The following is a 21060-nucleotide window of genomic DNA, read 5'->3' as shown; positions in this document are numbered from 1 at the left end:
AAAAAATAATCCTATTCTTCTTGGTCATTGCTGTAGGACATCTTCGTCTTGGTCATTGCTTCCACTTCTTACATCTGCACATATAATTCATAGATGTAGGACAGTTGTGGTCTATTTGTTGTTATCGCCGCAACATCATTTGTTTTCTGATGATGATATGCATGCTCGGTGCTTGTCTCTAGTTAGATAGGTATAAAGGATGACAAACTTGTCTGTTTGCGGCTAATCACCTGCAAACTTCAACAGCAAGAATGCCCTTCATCTGCACGTATCGTTCAGCATTGCTTACATCTGCACATATGAATCCTAACTCTAGAACGGTTGTGATCTATTTGTTGTTATTGCTACATCATCATTTATTTTCTCGTGATGGCTTGTTTGCGTGTTCGGTGCTTGTCTCTAGTTAGATAGGAGTAAAAGGATCACATCCGTATCTAGACAAGTAATTGGGGCGGCGGGAGTATAATACTACCGCACGACACTCTCAATGACCAACAATGAGACGAAATTTGTATTAGTCAACAATGATACAAACTATTAACTGTTAGCTTCCGCATCTGCAAAATTACCCATTGGGAAGAAAGGAAACAGCTACTTTCTAATCCTGACGTGTAAGTTCAAATTCTCCACACCTAGTCAGGATCATATGTTTCAGGCTCTCTTTCTCAATATTGTCTTCCGTGGTTCCTTTCTGCTCGGTGTGTTTCCTGAACTTAGGGAAGTCCTCTGGTACAAGTCCTTCAACCTATAGCATCATGATATCATATAAAAGCAGTTCCTACAACCATGATTACTTAAGTTTACACAAAGAGGCTGGTCATGATATAGCAACCAACCTTGGCATACTGATCACGACTGTAACAACAGAAACTCCAACAATAAGAGGAAAAACTGGGGCTGGGGTCAGTTCCTGCAAGAGATAGCAATTAGATGATACATAAACACAAAATTTAGGAACACGTTAAAGATTTTCCAACAACAAAACATATAAATGCATGGAATACAAAGATATCTTGGTTCTGGTTAAATAAAACCTTGAAATTTTCTACTGTATCATTCATTTGCAGACAGGCAAAGGAATGGTTTCAAAAAGCTAATTTCTTCAGTTCTTACCTCAAATTTCCCAGTTTGAGAAGACAAACAAATAAAGTATGTCATTGTGATGCAATGCTGACGCAAGTGCATGAAAAAGGTTACCTGTTTGTGATGCCGCTCTTCCGTTTTATATTTAAGAGGACCAACATGAATCTGAGGTTGCTTTTCTAGGTCAACTTCAACCAACTCAGATTCAAATATATGGGTATGTGATGGAAGGCCAGACCGAAGCTGAACAAAATGCTTTCCTTTGGGTAAATTTCTTACTTCGACGTGGTAGGAAAGAGGAACAGGAAGTACAGATTCTATTCTAGAAGGGTCAACAGCTGATCTAATTTCAACAGATAAATGTGGCTGCAACATATCAATGTCATTTCCTTCCACGTGACAGCTCAAAATTGTTGCTTCTGGGCGTTCAAAAACCACAAAACCAATACCAGAGATGTCCTCCTCATCGACCTGATTAAAAAAGAGCAGTGCCTCTGTCATTAGTGACAAGATTGCAGTACGCAAATGCGCGCAAAGGACATCAAGAGTGACTTACATCAACTGATACAGATTCTGGTGAAGCACGCTCAACTGCTGCCAACCTGAGATTATCTTTTGCAACTACTCTTATTGAGTAAGATGAGCCAGGGATAAGTCCTCTCAAGCGGAACCTACCAAAGGAATCTGTAGTAGCTTCCTCATAATAACCTCTTGATTCAGATCTAGCTTCAACAAAAACACCTTCCTTTGGTTGGCCAGTTAACAGTGTAACAGAACCCATGGCACTACATTGAAAAGCAGGTTTAGGTAGTAGCATAAAATTGGTTTAGTGAAACAGCGTGTGCCAGAACTGCTATATTGATTAATTTAGAACTTCATGAGCACATTCGCGTCATGTGGGAATCATGCAGGAAACATAATTTCGAAAACATTAGTGGTAGGTTCACTGCTGCACTTCAGCACTCATACAGAGTATAAAAGTTACATTTCCCAGAATAACACTAGTAATATTAAATGTATTACTCCTATTGTGTGCATACAGCTAAATATGAAGGCATAACCATGATTATTTGAGTGGCCTCTTTAGAACTGGAAAATTTCTCAATGGTATATATGTTATCATCTCGTGAGCATTACATAGCCTAATTGATACTCAAATATATGTGCATGAATTATCTGCAGACTGTGAGGTGGTTTCTTTCAATAGATGGCAAAAGATGGGAACAAATTAGAACATGCATGCAAATCAAATTGCATATGTTAAAAATCAAACAAACCTGAAGGCAACACGGGTTGCACGGAACTCAACCGCTCTAGACTCCCCAGAATTGAGATCAATAGCAACTGTTGATGGAGTAAATTTATATTCCTACAAGAAAACCACCAAACCATCAAGGGCTCTCCAACCAATAAACTTGTATATGATGCCCAATTACAGTTATGTTGTGCAGTGTATATGGCATATCTGGTAGTGCGCCACCATAACTCTATCATTATATGCCCACCCGGCTTTAAAAAAAACTCAGAAAGTAGTGGAAAATCAAGGGGATGCAGCTCAGGCTTTCAAGGACGGGGTTATTAAGGAGGGCCCTTGGGAGGAAGGAGGTGATGCAAACAATATGTGGATGACGACGGCAACTTCCGTTCTAAAGGTGGCTTCAGAAGAGTTTGGGGTGACGGGAAGTAAAGTGAAACTAAAGATGCCCGGTGGTGGAACGATGTTGTCCAGAAGGCTATTAAGGAGAAGAAAGACAGTTTTAAACGCCTACACCTGGATAGGGGTGCAGACAACATAGAGAAGTACCAAGGCGGCAAACACCACAAAACGAGTTGTGATTGAAGTGAAGCAGCACAAAGGCTGTGGAGGAGCAACTCCACCTTGCTGCTACAATGTATACAACGCAAGTGTTGAAGGAACAACTTCAACGTGCTGCGCTAGATATCGCTCTAGAGGCGAATGTAGGCCGATATGGCAGCAAGAGTTCAATCCAGAACTCTTAGAGCACAAGATCTACTCCAAGATCTTAGATAAGAACAACAAGTTCTATTATAGGTAGTGGGTACATTGTCTGGTTACAAAGTAGAGGAGAGGACCTCTATTTATAGGGCTTTGAGGAGCCTTCACATACTTCTACTTATAGCTGGAACACTCTAGAAAACATTATTTAGGATTCACCATTCTACTCACAGCTACTTATAACTAGAGAACTCTAGGAATGGCAGGTAGGGTAAAGAAAAGAAATACTACACTAGAGTGGAAGTATCTAGAAGTAGTCAGACAGATCTGGCATATGGTTTTTTTTCTCATCTATTGCTCCTCATCATTCTCCCCTGATTGTTTGGAATTCGCCCTCAAGTTATCGTCGTAGAGCGCTTCTTCTGGATGGTAGAGAGTCAAGTCCGCAACATTGAAAGTGTTGGATATGCCCATGTCGCTTGGAAGATCTATCAACATATCATTTATCTTCCTCGTGATAGAGAAGGGCCCATACCTTCGCTGCCTAAGCTTCCCCTTAACACCTAAAGCAGCCTCTCTCTTCGGAGGTAGACCATCACCTTATCACCAACTTAGAAATGATTTTGGCCTCCTTTTGCAATCAGCAAGTTGTTTATATTACTGATTTTGTGCTTCCAAAGCACCACAAATCTCTTCAAATAATCCAGTGTAATTAACAACAAAAGACAATGCTGATTTTGAGTTTCCCTTGGATGGTAGCTTCACCAGGTCCACCACATGTGTTGGAACTTTAGTGTAGACAATGGAAAAAGGGCTCCTTCCTGTGGATCTATGCTTGGAGTTATTGTAGGAGAACTCTGTAGGAGATAAAGCCAAATCCCATTGTCCCTTTTTTTCTCCACAAATGCAACGGATCAGATTACCCATAAACTTGTTCACCACTTCCGTTTGTCCATTGTTTGTGGATGAGCAGTGCTAGAAAATTTCAATTCAGTGTTGAATTGCTTCCACAAAGTGAGCCAAAATGCAGCAAGAAACTTCCTCTCACGGTCTGAAACGATGGACTTTGGTACTCCATAAAGTCTGGCCACTTCTCGAATGAACAGATTTGCCACATGATGGGCATCCGTTGTCTTGCGGCATAGGATGAAATGAGCCATCTTAGAGAATCTGTCCACGACCAAACACAGCATCACTTCCTCGCCTTGTTCTTGGCAAGCCCAAGACGAAGTCCATAGAGATGTCCTCCCATGGAGCGACGGGAACAGGCAAAGGCATGTATAACCCTATGTTCTAGACTTGGCCTTTGCAGGTTTGACATATGGGGCACCGCTGAACAAACTTGCCAACATCTCGAGTGAATTGCTTCCACAAAGTGAGCCAAAATGCAGCAAGAAACTTCCTCTCACGGTCTGAAACGATGGACTTTGGTACTCCATAAAGTCTGGCCACTTCTCGAATGAACAGATTTGCCACATGATGGGCATCCGTTGTCTTGCGGCATAGGATGAAATGAGCCATCTTAGAGAATCTGTCCACGACCAAACACAGCATCACTTCCTCGCCTTGTTCTTGGCAAGCCCAAGACGAAGTCCATAGAGATGTCCTCCCATGGAGCGACGGGAACAGGCAAAGGCATGTATAACCCTATGTTCTAGACTTGGCCTTTGCAGGTTTGACATATGGGGCACCGCTGAACAAACTTGCCAACATCTCTCTTTAGTTGTGGCCAAAAGTAGCGACCTTCCAAGTTAGCGATAGTCTTGTCCCGTCCAACATGACCACTAAGTTGAATGGAGTTCTCTAATTAGTTTGTCACGCAAAGAACTTCTTGGGGTGCACAAACAATCATTTTTCAAGAGATAGCCATCCTGCACCATATAGTCATCACCTAATGGTTGGCCCCTGATGTGCTTCACCCAAACATGGCCAAAGTCTTCATCATTCCGATACAACTCCTTTATTTTATTCATGCCTGGAAGTTCAGCCTCAAAAGAAGTCAAGAGGCATGCACGACGACTCAAAGCACCGACCAAAGCATCGACCACTCGGTTAGTTGTCCCAGATTTATGCACGATGAGATAGTTAAACCTCTCCAGATATGTTGCCCATCTCGCTAGTATGCGGTCAACATGCTTTTGATTTCTAAAATGCTTCAAGGATTGATGGTCACTATATACAATGAACTTTTTAGGCAGCAAATAAACTTCCCAAGTTTTCAAGGCTCTGAAAACGGCATATAATTCTTATTGATAGGTACTCCATTTCTGTCTAGCTTCGCTTAACTTCTCACTGTAGAAAGCAATGGGCTTCCTTTCTTGAGATAGAACAGCTTCAATGCCTACTCCACTTGCATCACACTCCAACTCAAAAGTCTTGTTGGAATCAGGTAGCACCAAGACAGGAGCTTGTAAGAATTTTTGCTTGATCTCATTGAAACTAGTTTCAACCGCTTCTGTCCATTGAAACTTCCTTTCTTCAGGCACTCGGTAATTGGTGTCATGATAGTGCTGAAATTCTTCACAAATCGTCTATATAAAATTGCAAGGCCATGAAACCTTCTTACCTCAGAAATGGTCTTTGGAGTTGGCCATTCTCGGATTGCTTCAACCTTGGGAGTCATCAACACGAATACCATCACATATTATAACGAATCCTAGGAAAAGAAGTTGCGTTTGCAGGAAAACACATTTCTTCAAGTTGACATAGAGCTCATTTTCCCTTAGTACTTCTAGCACCTTCCGAATGTGATCAAAGTGTTCGTTCTCATACTTGCTATAGATCAAGATGTCATCAAAATAGACCACAACAAAATGGGATAAGAAGGGTCGAAGGACTTGATTCATCAAGTGCATAAAGGTACTTGGTGCATTTGAGAGTCCAAATGGCATGACTAGCCATTCAAACAACCCTTCTTTTGTCTTGAAGGCTGTTTTCCATTCATCCCTGGGTCTGATACATATTTGATGATATCCACCTCTTAAATCCAACTTTGTGAACACTTTTGCTCCACTAAGCTGATCCAACATATCATCCAAACGGGGAATAGGGAATCTATACCTTACAGTGATCTTGTTAATGGCTCTATTGTCCGTACACATGCGCCAAGATCCATCTTTCCTTGGCGCAAGCAGGGCTAGTACAGCACATGGGCTAATACTTTCTCGAATGTGCCCCTTCTGCAGCAATTCCTCCACTTTCTACTTCAATATATCATGCTCTTTTGGGCTCATTCGATAGTGTGGAAGATTAGGAAGACTTGCTCCGGGAATTATGTCGATTCTATGTTGAATTCCTCTCATCGGTGGCTCTTCAAGTATGTTATAAAATTTTGCTAATAAGCCACATACCTTTGCTGGAATTTCAACAACCAGGTGCTCTTCTCCTTTTACTATAAGTGCAGCACACAAATCTGCCTCTTTCAAGTTTTCCATAAACTCATTAGAGGTGTGGGAGATAGTTAACATACTTTTCCCCTCCTCCTTAGAGATATTACGATCAGTTTTATTTGGTAGAATAATGATCTTTCTCTTGTTCCAAATGAAAGTGAGAATTTTCCCTGCCCTTGTGTGTAGTATCCACATCAAATTGCCAAAGTCTCCCAAGAAGAACATGGCTGGCGTCCGCGTCCATATCAACTACGTCAGACAACAACATTTGAGCGATAATGCTTGCCCAAAGAAAATGGCAGTTGCATTGTTTGGTGATCCTCGTATTCACTCCTTTCTTGATCCATCCAATAGTGTAGGAATTTGGATGATCATGGGTTTCAAGCTTTAAATGGTTCACCAACTTCTGGGGGATAAGATTTTCGCAGCTGCAACTATCAACCACTAATTTGCATACCTTGCCATTCACCGTGCATTTGCTCTCAAATATTTTCTTCCGTTGTGTGTCGTCAGGTTGTGGTGTGGAACATAGAAGACGTTGAATCACACATACCACCTCTTCACCTTGACAAACCTCTGTCCCCCTACATCTTCATATTCGTATTCTTCCTCGTCGCCTTCACCGTCATGGATAGTTGTGTTAACGAATTTCCTTAGTGGGCAACCGCTGGATATGTGTCCCTCTTCACCACATTTATATCATTTTGGGCCTTCATTGGACTTACCCTTGCCTCTAGTTTGCTTCAGGATTGGTTGTTTTGCCTTGGGTGGAGCGGTCTTTTCTTCCACTCTATTAGGGTGATCCCTAGACGAGCCTTAGTTGTCTTTCTTTTCTTCCACACGTTGACGTTGTCTTTCTTGTCATCACAAATCTATAAGGCTAGAGCTTGCACTTGATCAATGGACCAGATTTGTTGCATCATCAATCGATCTTGAATAGCATCATTGAGACCATTGATGTACCTTGCAACTTGTTGATCTTCAGTTTCAGCAAGGTTGCACCTCATTTGTAGCCTTAGAAACTCCTCCGTGTAATCTGAAACAGTCCTATTTCCTTGAGCACAATTTTAGAATTGGATAAATAGGATCTGGTCATAATCAGTGGGTAAAAATCTCCCTTTCAAAAGGCTTTTCATTTGCCGCCAAGTTCTCACACGAGGTTTTCCTCTCAGCGTGCGTTCTTCTTGAACACGATGCCACCATGCACTACGATATTCCGGAACTTCCATGACCTCAAAGAAAGTCTCCACTTCATATAACCAATCAAGGCACCCTTCAATATCAATATTTTCATTAAAAGTTGGGATCTCAGCTTTCACCTTGTATGTATCCCTTGCATATGTAGGGTTGGATACTCTCCGATAAGCATAGAGATTAGGTTCTTCAAGGGCATCATCATATTCTTCACCTTCAAAAGCTTCAACATAAATTGGCCTTCTTGAAGCACGTTGAACAACACGTTGTTGTGGCGGTCTTGCTCCAAGATTACCTCTCTTTCTTTGTTAAACATCTTCTTTAGATGAATCGCCTTCATTGACAGTAGGGGGGGCACCCTTTCTTACCATCCCAACCAGGTGGTCAAATCTCCGATTAAGATCTTCACGCGGCTCTTTGATTTGTTGTTCTGCAACATCCATCCTCTTCTCCAATTGCTCCATTGCTTGCTGCAGCTTGCTCTCGAAGAGGAAAGCAAGAACGATTATGGGTCAACCTAGCTCTGATGCCACCTGAAGCAGCACAAAGGTTGTGGAGGAGCAACTCCACCTTGTTGCTACAATGTGTACAGCACAAGTGTTGAAGGAACAACGTCAACGTGTTGTGCTAGATATCGCTCTAGAGGCGAATGTAGGCCGATATGGCAGTAAAAGTTCAATCCAAAACTCCTAGAGCACAAGATCTACTCCAAGATCTCAGATAAGAACAAGTTCTATTATAGGTAGTGGGTACATCATCTAGGTTATAAAGTAGAGGTGAGGCCCTCTATTTATAGGGCTTTGGGAAGCCTTCACATACTTCTACTTACAGCTGGCACTCTAGAAAACATTATTTAGGATTCACCATTCTACTCACAGCTACTTATAACTAGAGAACTCTAGAAACAGCAGGTAAGCTAAAGAAAAGAAAAAAATACTATACTAGAGTGGAAGTATCTAGAAGGAGCCAAACAGAACCGGCATGTGATTTTTTTTCTCATCTATTGTTCCTTATCATGAAGCAAGGGGTCGAGCGTATGAGGACCTCTACCAGTGTTTAAACACGAAGGAAGGCGAAGGGGACATGTATAAGATGGCCAAGATCCAAGAGAGGAAAACAAGGGATGTCAACCAAGTCAAATGCAGCAAGGACAGAGCAGATTGGCTTCTGGTGAAGGGTGAAGAGATCTAGCATAGATAGCGAGAGCACTTCAACAAGTTGTTCAATAGGGAGGATGAGAGCTCTACCATTGAGTTGGACGACTCCTTTGATGATACCTACAGACGTTTTGTGTGACGAATCCAAGAGTCTGAGGTTAGGGAGATTCTAAAAAGGATGAAAGGAGACAAGGAGATGGGCCCTGATTTTATCCCAATTGAGGTGTAGAGAAGCCTTGCAAACATGGTGATAGTATAGCTAACTAAGCTTTTGAACCTCACTTTTTTGGTCAAACAAGATGCTCGAAGAATGAAGGCAGAGTAGGTCAGTACCAATCTTCAAGAACAAGGGGGGAGGGGGTGTTCAAAGTTGTACTAATTACTGTGAAATTAAGCTTATGAGCCACACAATGAAGCTATGGGAGTCATTGAGAACCACTTAGGCTTTGTTCGGTCGTCGGGGATCCAACCCCCTAGTGGATTCAAACCGCCCAGGGTTTGGGTGATCCCCACCCCGTCACCCAATCCCCACTAATCCTTTCCTGCATAATCCCTGTCTACGTATAATTGTTCGTTTATATCTCTCTCTTGGCAAACGAGCTGGAAGAATAGAAATTAAGAGGGGCGAGGAGAGGGGAAAGAAGATGGCAAGATAATTTTTGGGAGGAGCGGGCGCCAGAGATGGGGGTCGCTACGGGCGCCGCCGTGCTTGCGTCGGGATGGAAGAAGAGGGTCGCGCCGAGGATCTACTGCTAGGGAGAGGAGGGTGAGGTAGAAGGCAGCAGCCGGTTTTCAATGGAGGATTGAGTTTGTCTCTCCGACTCCTTCCCCGCTGCCGCCGCCACTCTTGCCCTCTTCTCCATTTTCTTTCGAGACGAGACGGCGAGACGAGACGTGGTTTTCTTCCAAGCAGAGGAAGAAATGGCTCGGAACCCGGTGGAATCCCTGCGCTTTGGGGGGTTTTGGATGGCAAATAAACCCGTCCGGGTTTAACCGAATATGCATATAAGCTAAGTAGGGATCCAACCCCTGCAAGGGTAAAACCAACGGGGTTCGAGACAAAACCCCTCCGATCCCGGCGGGGGTGGGATTAAACAAACGAAGCCTTAGGAAGAATGACAAGCATGACAAAATATCAGTTTGGTTTCATGCATGGGAGGTCGACCATGGAAGCCATTTTCTCAACAGGACAACTTATGAAGAGATACAAAAAGCAATAGGACTTGCGTATGGTGTTCGTTGACTTGGAGAAGAGAAGGCCTACAATAAGATACCACATAATGTCATGTGGTGGGCCTATGGAGAAACACAAAGTCCCAACAGAAGTACATTACCCTTATCAAGGACCTCCATGATAATGTTGTGGCAAGTGTTCAAACAAGTGATGGCAACAACGATGGCTTTTAACACTGATGACTTCCCAACTGAAATAGAACTGCACCAAGGATCAGCTTTGAGCCCTTATCTTTTTTGCTTTGCTGATGGATGAGGTCACAAGGGATGTACAAGGGTATATCCCATGGTGTACGCTCTTCGCAGATGATGTGGTGATAGTCGGACAGGGGTTAATAGAAAGTTAGCTGTGGTGACAAACTTTGAAATCGAAAGGCTTTAGAGTAGATCTAAAACCGAGTACATGAGGTGCGGTTTCAGTACTACTAGGCATCATGAGGAAGAGGTTAGCCTTGATGGGCAGGTGGTACCTCAAAAGGCGCCTTCCAATATTTGGGGCCAATGTTGCAGAAGGATGGTGATATCGATGAAGATGTGAGTCATCAACTCAAGCTGGATGGATGAAGGGGCGCCATGCTTCTAGCGTCCTCTGCGACAAGAGTGTACCACAAAAGCTAAAAGGCGTGAAATATAGGACGGTGATTCAACCTGTGATGTTGTCTGGTGTTGAATGTTGGCCAACTAAAAGGCGACATGCAACAGTTAACTGTGTAGCAGAGATGCGCTTGTTGAGATGGATGTGGCCACACTGTTAGAAATAGACTACAGTAGAGGAGCAGAAGGGAGCTAGGGCTGAACACAGGATAGTTTTGATTTCTTGAAGTTGTTGCTTGTATTGCTGCACTCAGCTCTATTGAACATGCTTGATCCTGAAACCTGAACATATAAATGCAGATTTTACATCCATGTGGTGGACAGGCCACCCCTCATGGGTAGGAGAGTGAGAAGCCGAATGGACTCCAAGTGTGCGATGGGGGTTGAAGACTTCATCGAAGTCGATCCCGGGCTGCTGCACATAACCTTTGGCGACGAGTCGTGCCTTCTGTTTGATGTTTGACGACGGCGCCGGCCTCGTTCTTCAATTCAAAGACCCAAAGCAGGCCAATTGGGCGATGGCCGCGTGGTAGGTCTACAAGCTTCCGGTGTTGTTCCGCTCCATGGCATCCATTTCTTCCTTCATGGATGCACGCCATGATGCGTCGCGCTCAGCCTTGGCAAAGGAGCTTGGCTCTCCTTCACACACAAGGTAGAGTGTGTCATTGACGAGCTCGCTTGATGCCTGTCCAAGAACAGGGTTTCTGAAGATCACATTGGCAATGCCACGGTAGTGCAACGGTGTGTCATCATGAGCTGCGTCCAGCCACTCGTTTTCATTGGGCGATGGTGCACAAACTCAGGTTGCATTGGCTGTGGAGATTGTCTTGGTGAGATGGCTGTGCAGCAGGAGATGGTGCAGGAACAAGGGAAGGTGCTCCCCCTGCAGCTGCACTTGGTGTGGAAGGAGCAACTTGTTGGGTCTTCGTGATGATGAAGTCGCTGCATGGTGGATCTGAGCTGACAGCCGCCCAATCCCAGCTGGCCTCTTCATCGAAGATGACATCATGGGTGATATGGACACGCTTGTTCACTGGATCGTATGCGCGATAGCCCTTAACGCGCTTGTCGTAGCCGATGAAGACCATGGCGGAGCTGTGGTCATCGAGCTTGCGAAGCTGCGGACGGACCTCCTTGAGGTACACCACACCCAAAGGTGTGCAGGTGCTGGACAGCGGGCTTCCTCCCGTGCCATGCCTCAAATGGTGTCATGCCAGCCAGACTTTTGGTGGGGGCTCGGTTCAGCAGGAAAACTGCAGTTGTGACCGCCTCCCCCCAAAATTCTGCTAGCAGCTTCCTTTGTTTCAGCCGGGCACGAGCAATGGCGACCACCGTCTGATTCTAGTGTTCTACCGACCATGCAGCTCTAGCAGTTTTTTTTTTTTGAGTTGCCGGTACATGCAAAAACCAAACCGACTACTGCTGTCTAGATGCACACACTGCCTTACTAAGGAAGCTCCACCCGACCTACTACTACTCCCTAGCTAAGTAAATTATAACAAGGATTACTGCTAACACACACAAGAAAGGGTTGGGTCCGAAATGATGATATACGTGATAGTGTTGGGGTATCACCGACTGAAGAGAAGCTTGTCCAACATCGTCTAAGATGGTTTGGGCATATACAACACAGGCCTACTAAAGCCCCAGTGCATAGCGAACGGTTAGACTATGCTGATAATGTCAAGAGAGGTCAGGGTAGACCAAACTTGACATGGGAGGAGTTAGTAAAGAGAGATCGGAATGACTAGAATATCACCAAAGAATTAGCCATTAGCTATAACAGGGGTTCGTGGAAATTAGCTAAAAAAGCCAAAACCTTGAGTTCGAGAGCTTATGGGTTTCAACTCTAGCCTACCCGAACTTGTTTGGCACTGAAAGGCTTTGTTGTTGTTGCAATCAGTTCGAGTGTGAATTGTGAAGCGAGCAAGTCTACCTGGTGACGAAGTCAATAAAGATCAGGAAGACTAAAAAATCAACAAGTCATTGATTCTTAAAAATTAGTATCTTCTTAGCCAAGTGACCCTTTGTATCCTCGCCACATTAAGCTTGAACTATAAATATATCTCTCCCTATTCTTTGATATCCGTATGTCAGAAATGTTGAGAAGTTAGTTCAGTTGAGGCCTAGAGAGAATCGGATATTATTTCAGATGAAGGCTATCAAAACTCACAGCTAATAAATAGGATGCAGTTTGGTCAAGGTCAAGTCACTCAAATGTAGACGTCAGTACATGTTACGAGCAAATAAGACAATAATTATGAATATTTTATGACATCATATTAACATATGAACAACCCACTGATATATTTAGACACATTGTTGAAAACTAGTAAAATCTGACGTGAAGATTTCAGATTATTTAGAAGAACTGTGGTACAGTACAAACTAGAACCGAGAGTGTGAATAACAACAAGTACCTTAAGAAGAGCGCGGAGATAATAACTCCTAGGAAATAAGTTATTGAAGCTGAAAGTTCCACCAGAACCACTGACTGAGTTTTTTCTGTAACCTCCTTCACCACTCAAGGATAATAATACTGCCGGTAACATCTCTGTATCATTTTCGCCATAAATATGAACTAATATCTGACCAAGTTTCTGACAAGCAAAGCTGTATGGGCCAGTTTGCTTGAGATGATAGCCAGCCTGAAGGAAGGAATGATATCAGATATAGGATATTAAAGAAAACACACGTTTTTGGTTGCTGATTCTAAAAGTTCCCTTCCCAGTTGTGGTTAAATGTAACTAGGGCATACTATATTGAACAGTGCACTGTTTAAGCTTGAATGAACAAGACTGGAACCACTTCTGACTAAGCAGTTTACAAGAAATCACATTGACTAGTCTAGTGCAAAGGTAAATAAAATAAAGTGGTGCTCCATGCAAACATCACTTACCACGTCTTTCCTATTTGAAAAAAAGAGTGACTGGAAAACAGTTTGTATCACCAGCAAAAACAAAATATGAAAACTGAGAAATCATACTAATACACTGTAGTACGGTACACAGTTGCAGCATATGACCATGAAGTCAACACCGGAGGTCAACACCCTAGCGATTACACATAATGTGTGTGCAGAAAAAAGTATAGACCTTTGAGGCTTCGATTTCATATCCTATATCCTCATACAAGGGCCCTGCAAAGAATGACCCATCGGAATTTGTCTTTGTCTCTGTTGCTATATCACCTTTCTTCAGCATCGCATACTTGCTATTTCCAGCTGCCAGAATCATGATATGAACATCAGGAGTTGCAGGTGACACTGATCCTTCAAGGTATAGACCCATTTTAGCAGTGATTGAAGGAACAGCATCTTGGCATCCGCTTGCAGACACTGAGAACTGCAGTTTAAATATTAATGATGGTTTCACCATTCAAGTTCAGAAGTTTTTTTTAATAAACCATCACTCACCTGATGCCGTGATGGATAAAATAGGATCTTTTTCCTTCTAGTGCTGTATTACAGAAAAGTATAATAGATCAATAATCAAGAAAGGGAAACATACAAAACAAGAGTTAGAGGTAAAAGGAATTTGCAACTATTGAGAAATTCTGACTGTTGGTGCAAAACCAAAAGGACTACGAGTAAAAATTATACCTGGAATCACGAGGGACAAAAATGAAGTCTTCCCCAAGATCAGTCCAAGTAGAGTACTCAAAGACAGTAATACCATTTTGATAACTCTTTGCAAAAACAGGCATGGTAGATATTTTGTCGATAGAGCTCCCATTACTCTTGAAGGCATCAACAACGATATCTTCTAATAAATCAATCTCTTCCAGAGGGGAGCTTATGTCCACATGGATTTCACCTCTTACAAGATACTTCTTTGCACTGATGTGAACCAACTAGGGGGGAGGGTAACTTTTTGCGTTAGGGTGCCAAACTGAACTTCACATGGATAAAGATAAAAACCAAAGTACATGAGCAGCTCACCACTGGGTTCTGTGTATCAAACACAATAGGCGAGGTCCCAAAGGAAATGCAAGAATTAACTAAATAAAGCTCATGTTGCCCAGGAGTTTCGATGCAAATTCTTTGTGACCCTCCCTGTGTAGGATAAAAAGTGGACGGATTAACAAAAAGTTGTATTAATTCAAATATATTGTAGATTTAATAAGTCCAAGTATGGACCTTTATCAACAATTCAAGTTTAGAAGAGTCTGGTTGACGAATGTATGCTTCAGTGTCATGACTTGAGACTAGCTCTATCCAATAACCCTTTTGTACAAATACAATATTTGTCACATCATCATTACCGACATCTACATCCAAGGTATTTTCGTCCCAGCACCAATCATCGTTTGCAGGAGCCTTGGATGAAGAATGTTTCACCTGGAAGGGATTTTCACAAAATAGCCAAGAGTTTAGACAGAATAGTGAAAATTCAATATTGTTGATCAAATTACAAGATTTTACCTCCAGACGATATTTTCCAGGAAATACTTTTGTGAACACAAAATTAGCATTATCTTGCTCCAAACTGGTTGTCTTCGTTTCATGCTCGACACCCCCAGCTAATCTAACAAGCAAGAGCAGAATATTTCGATTGCATTTCTCTTTGCAGAGGATCTTACCGTGAACATTGACTTGTGACTGTTTACAAAGAGGTAATACTCAGATACAATCAAGTCAGAGTATCCATCAAATTTATGAAAGTTAAATAATGTTGAAAAATCACCAGAATAGGTGAAGAAATACTCATTTACCTGAGAGAACTCAACATCAAGCAACGGGCACTTGACATTGACATCAATATATTCTGGAGAAAACAAAAGATTGGAAGAACCTTCGGAATCTACAGGTAATGCAGATAATCGGTATTCACCAGTAGAAACCTGCATATTGCAAGAAAGGAAGAAGAACAGATAATTTCGTCATATAACTTTAAATTGACTTACTTGAATGAATGAAATAATGCTGGAGCTCACATCGCAAGCTGGTTCGTGTAAGATCAGACCAAATTTCACAATGATATAAATAACCATTCAAGGTAGGTCTATGCAAAATTCCTATTCCTACTCACACATAGAACACAGCTAGTGGTAAAAAAAGGCTTAGTACGACATCCTAATTTGCGTTACATTTGTTCAAACTGTAAACATTGAAGATAATAATGCATCTAATAATTCTGAAGTGAGATATGTTCAAATTGCAACATACAGTGCACGAAACTATGTTCATACAAAAAAGTAGCAAAAAGGAATGACACATCATTAGCTCAAAGTTTATTTCCAGCAACAAAACAAGAAATAACCACGTACCTCAAAGCAGAATCTTCCATTTTCGCTGACAATTTTCCTCTGCGGCTTTACATTTTCAGGCCCATGTGTTAAAGTTACCTAACAACCCCACACAAACTGTAAGGATAAAGTTTTCATGGTAATCTCAATGAAACAAAAGACCATATCAAGATATTACCATGGCTTTAGAGTTTGGAGTTACTGTTTGAACAACACCACATACATCATATCGAACTGATTTGATATCATCAATGCTTTCCATGTTTGGCAAAATCTAATGAAAAGGACAGTATTTAGCCACAAAAGGGAAGCTAAGGCACTTGATCTTGAGATTTAACAATTTAAGGTGTTCCCTCAATCAGGCACTTTTTACCATGAAGTTCCCCAAACGGTTGAACTTATAATGATCCTTCTCAGCAACTATATCATACTTCTTGGATGTAACCTACACACAGGCGAAAAGATCAAAATGGCAAGTTTAAACTCGAAAATACGAGGTAGCATAAGTATCCTTGTTTCTTTCTTTACATGAGAATTAGAAGAATTAAGTACTTGCAAAGACAAAATTCTGTACCTTCTATTTCAGTAATCTGCGTATCCTAGATCCTGTCATTTTATGACAAGAACTAACAGTAAGAATATACAGTTTTCTTAGTGTCTGTTGACCAGATTGTGTTTTAAAGCTGTCTAGTTTGAAGATTTACTAACAACCAGATGAAGGGAAATTGATGTTGGCTACAGTGTCACAGTCATGTTAAGAAAACTTTCAACTAAATTGTCCAAGACTTGAGTTCTATTTGGACTTTTGGAGTATAGACATAAAATTAAAAACAAGAGGGCGTGATAAAGCAGTAAATGGTGCAAGCCATTGTTCTAAAGACTAAACGTCCAAATGTTCCACCCATGCCAAGATAATACAATACAAAGTTTACCGCTTCAAAGGTAGTGAATTGCTTGCTCTTAGGAGTTTTAGTTTCCAGCAGTACATTTGTCCGTTCCTTTAATCAAGAAATTTGCAGTTTCAAAAATGTTTGCAATGTGACAATTTGTGCCAGAACAGATTAGGGTGTTTTACTGCAAAACAGTAACAGAAACTAAACTAGCTTATATGTTAGAACTACTAGGTTCTCTCACAAGGATCCACTCACTGTTTTTCTCTCATAACAAATGCACATATGACACACATATGCACTTACATTCGTTCATGCTTGAGGGGCTACATCCTGCCACAAACTTATCTTACATAGATGGATACATGTCCTTATATGTGAGGACTAGGGTTTGTATTTGGCCGTCGCCATGAATTCGAGCTACAAGGGAGGGAATTACAGAAAGATTGCTCACGCAAGAGCACACACCACACACGCCACCACTAGCCGTTATCCTCTTCGCCGCCTTCGTCCGTGTTGGAGCAGGGTATAAGTAGTGAAGCGCTCTAGGCCCATTCTGGCCCAGCTAGCCGAGCCGAAAGGCGAGGCTGCCTCCTGGGCCTGCCCGTCTCTTCAACTAGCTCCTGGCCCACCTCGGGATCGCTGACAATCCCACCCTCCTTAGAAACGGCTTGCCCCCAAGCCGGTGCTCGCGGAAACTTTTGCTGCAAAGTCACCTTGTCTTCCCAGGTAGCCATCTCGACAGGAGTTGCACTCCATTTAACCAGGACTTGAACAAGAGACCCAAATCCTCGACGAACCACTCTTTGGTTCAAAATCTGCTCAGGAATTTGAAAATGATCATCGGGAGTAGGTAACTGAGGCAATACCTGGTGGTTAGCGTGTAACAGCTTTCGAAGGAGAGATACATGAAACACTGGGTGCACTTTACTGCTTGCTGGTAAATCAAGCCGATAAGCCACTGCCCCAATGCGCTCCAAAATTTCAAATGGCCCATAAAACTTGAATGCCAGTTTATGGTTGGCCCGAGGGGCAACTGACGACTGCAAGTAAGGTTGAAGCTTCAGGAAAACATGTTCTCCCACTGCAAATTCACGATCACTCCGATGTTTGTCAGCTTGTGTTTTCATATGCTGTTGTGCTCACAGCAACTGATGTCGTACTGACTCCAAAATGGTCTGACGGTTTGCAAGCCACTGGTGCAAGTCTTTAGACTGAATTGCATCTTCTGCAGCCAACACTCGATCACGGTCTGAAACGATGGAGAGAGGCATGCCATGCAACTTATAAACTGTATTCAGAAACGCTTCAGCCACAGTTTCTGCAGTAAACGGGTGATGCAGTGGAACAAAGTGACCATACTTTGACAGTTTATCGATAACCACCAGCAGACAATTGTAACGGCCAGATGTTGGTAGCCCCTCGACAAAGTCCATTGTAACCATTTCCCAAGGTGTGTTAGGAACACGTAGAGGCTGTAGTAATCCTGGATATGGCACTCGCTCGGGCTTTGCTTGCTGACACACCAAGCAGTGTTGCACATAACTTTTCACAAACCCCCTCGTACCTTTCCAGCGAAATAGCTGACGAACTCTTCTGTAAGTTACTGGGAATCCAACTGCCAACAGAATAGCCAAATATTCTTTCTCGTAAATTGAAAGTGTTTGGTTCCTGGGCCCCGGTGCTTTACTGACATAAGCCAGAGGGTGACCATCCTGCATAAGCACAGCACCCACACCAACATCACAAGCATCTGTTTCCACAACAAAAGTTTTGAAGAAGTCAGGAAGAGCTAAAACTGGAGCTGACACTAGAGCTTGTTTCAACAGAACAAAAGCTTGTTGTTCTACATTTGTCCAATGATATGGTACACCTTTCTTCAGGAGATTAGACAGTGGTTTGCTCAACATTCCATAATGAGAGATGAATTTTCTATAGTACCCAGCTAGCCCCAAAAATCCCCTGACTTCCTTAGCAGAAACTGGAACTGGCCAGTCCTTAATAGTAGAGATCTTGGCAGGGTCTTTAGCTACTCCTTCTCCACTGATAACATGCCCCAGATAACTAATTTTTGTCTGAGCAAAAGCACACTTGGAGAGTTTAACATGCCACTTGTGTTGTTCCAATAAAGATAACACTTGACCCAGGTGTTCCAAATGCTGAGCATAAGTTTTACTGAATATGAGAATGTCATCAAAGAAAACCACTGCACAAACTCTCAACACAGGTGAGAGTGTGTCGCACATTGCAAAGTTGAAAGTACTGGGCCCACCAGTCAGACCCATTGAAACCACCAAGAATTCATAATGACCAGTGTGTGTCCGAAAAGCAATTTTATACTCTTCTCCTGGGGCCAATCTTATTTGGTGATACCCAGCCCTCAAATCCAATTTAGAAAACCAACAAGATCCTGCCAACTCATCAATGATTGGAATAGGAAATTTACTTTTAACTGTCAAAGCATTGAGATGTTTGTAATCAATGACAGGCCTCCATGTCTTGTCCTTCTTTTGCACCAAAATCATAGGAGAAGAGAATGGACTATTGCTGTGTCTAATAATACCAGAGGTCAGCATTTCCTGCACTTGCTTTTCCAATTCATCCTTAAGCACAGGAGCCAATCTATAAGGCCTGATTGAAAAAGGTTGAGCCCCAGGAATTAAAGGAATGGTATGATCATACTTTCTCCTTGGAGGTAACCCTTTTGGAACCTCAAAAACTGAACTGAATTGTGACAACACTTGTTGAATCTCTGCAGGTAACTCAGATGGAGTTGTATATGTGCCAATGAGCAATGCAGATAACTCAACCAGAGCAAAAACCTGAGGAGCTGCATCCTGTCCCAACAGTGTCACCAGCTCACCATGGAGCTGAAAAGAGCCAGTGTTCAGTCCAATCCACCTGCATAGGGCTATGACTTGCTAGCCAATCCAGGCCCAGTATTCCATCATAAGATCCTAGTGGAAAAACTTTAAAATCACTGACAAATTCATGTCCTGCACAATACCATTGCCCTTTCTGCAACTGTTGACTACAGGGCACAAGAGATCCATTAGCGACACACGCATAGGAACAACACCTTGCAATTTACTGGCCACAGCACAATCCACAAACGAGTGTGTACTACCAGAATCCACCAAGAAAATCATCAGCTGGCCTGCAGCTGTACTTTCAGTTTCATAGTTGTAATTGTAGGTGCAGAAATTTCTCCCAGAGCAGCAGCAGAAAGGAAAATTGCATTGGCCTCACCAACAACTTCTTCTTCAGTATCACTGACATCAGATGGCATATTCTGAACATAATCAAGCATCTCCTGCACAACATGCAGCTGCACTTCCTGTTTGCAACGATGATCTCGTCGAGCCCATCGTTCACCACAGATGAAACAAAGCCCCTTGGACTTGCGATAAGCTCTAAGTGAAGCCCAGCGATCATCTGAAGCTGTTGTTGTTTGATTGGTGTCAGATAACTTCTTCTCATCGGTGAAACGAGCTACAGTTGGACGAGTTTTTGTTGGAGCTGTCGAATGCTTACTGCTGGCTGTCCCGTTTCCAGTGAACAGAGATTGGTCGCCCAGTTCTTCAGACAAAAGTGCAAGCGCATAAGCAGAGTCCAAATCGACTGGTTGCTGAATCCCAACCAACAGACGCACCGACGACACCAGTCCTTCCATCAAACGGGTGACATGGTGTACATCACTTGGGTTAGACTCATATGTAGTCAACTGATCATACAGTTCCGAGAAGCGCTCAACATAATCTTCCACCGTGCTCGTCTGCCGGATATGAAACATCTGACGGACCAGATTCTGATGCTTATTGCGTCCAAAACAGGACTGTAACAGCCTACAAAATTCGGACCAATTGACATGAGGTGCTCGTTGCTGAACTGATTCTAACCAACGAGCTGCGGTTCCCTCAAATTGTGAAGACGCAAACGAAATCCACTGGTGCTGAGGAGTATTCCAAAACTTAAAGTAATCCTCACAACGAGACTGTCACAGTTTCGGATTAGAACCATCAAATCGCGGAAGCTCAATTCAAGGACCAAAATTCACCGCATCCGGAAGGAATGCCTGAAAATTTTCAGCAGCAGGAATCAGTTGGCGTGACGAGGCTAGATCTGTGTGCATACCTCGAACTGGTGGAGGAACGTAACGGGGGCCCGAACTCCTCTGCTCCAGATCAGCTCGAACTCCGTCAGACCCATTCGAACCACCGCTCGCTGGCGCTGGCGGAGGGCCTTGACCAGGCTCCCTCGGCGAAACGGGTGTCGATGTTGCCGGGGTAGATCCTCGCTCGGCACCAAGTTCGCCG

At 42.8% G+C, this 21060-nt stretch overlaps 1 protein-coding gene across 1 annotated transcript in view; it reads right to left on the bottom strand.

Moving 5' to 3' along the window:
• Positions 1-488: 488 nt before the first annotated feature.
• The window catches only part of LOC125543791 (nodal modulator 1), a 32638-nt gene continuing 12066 nt past the window's right edge, over positions 489-21060 (bottom strand). The window contains exons 12-27 of the mRNA XM_048707261.1: positions 16228-16299; positions 16033-16128; positions 15876-15953; positions 15321-15449; positions 15031-15207; positions 14746-14946; positions 14548-14661; positions 14209-14459; positions 14023-14065; positions 13703-13951; positions 13028-13255; positions 2361-2452; positions 1640-1868; positions 1198-1554; positions 837-910; positions 489-745 (exon numbers count right to left, since the gene is read on the bottom strand). Coding sequence (XP_048563218.1) covers positions 652-745; positions 837-910; positions 1198-1554; positions 1640-1868; positions 2361-2452; positions 13028-13255; positions 13703-13951; positions 14023-14065; positions 14209-14459; positions 14548-14661; positions 14746-14946; positions 15031-15207; positions 15321-15449; positions 15876-15953; positions 16033-16128; positions 16228-16299 — 2484 coding nt within the window. The 3' untranslated portion in view covers positions 489-651. The remainder of the gene's footprint in view (positions 746-836; positions 911-1197; positions 1555-1639; positions 1869-2360; positions 2453-13027; positions 13256-13702; positions 13952-14022; positions 14066-14208; positions 14460-14547; positions 14662-14745; positions 14947-15030; positions 15208-15320; positions 15450-15875; positions 15954-16032; positions 16129-16227; positions 16300-21060) is intronic.

Source organism: Triticum urartu, chromosome 3 (genome assembly GCF_003073215.2).
Source record: "Triticum urartu cultivar G1812 chromosome 3, Tu2.1, whole genome shotgun sequence".
Taxonomy (NCBI): Eukaryota; Viridiplantae; Streptophyta; class Magnoliopsida; order Poales; family Poaceae; genus Triticum; species Triticum urartu.
This window is presented reverse-complemented; position numbering and strand designations above follow the sequence as displayed.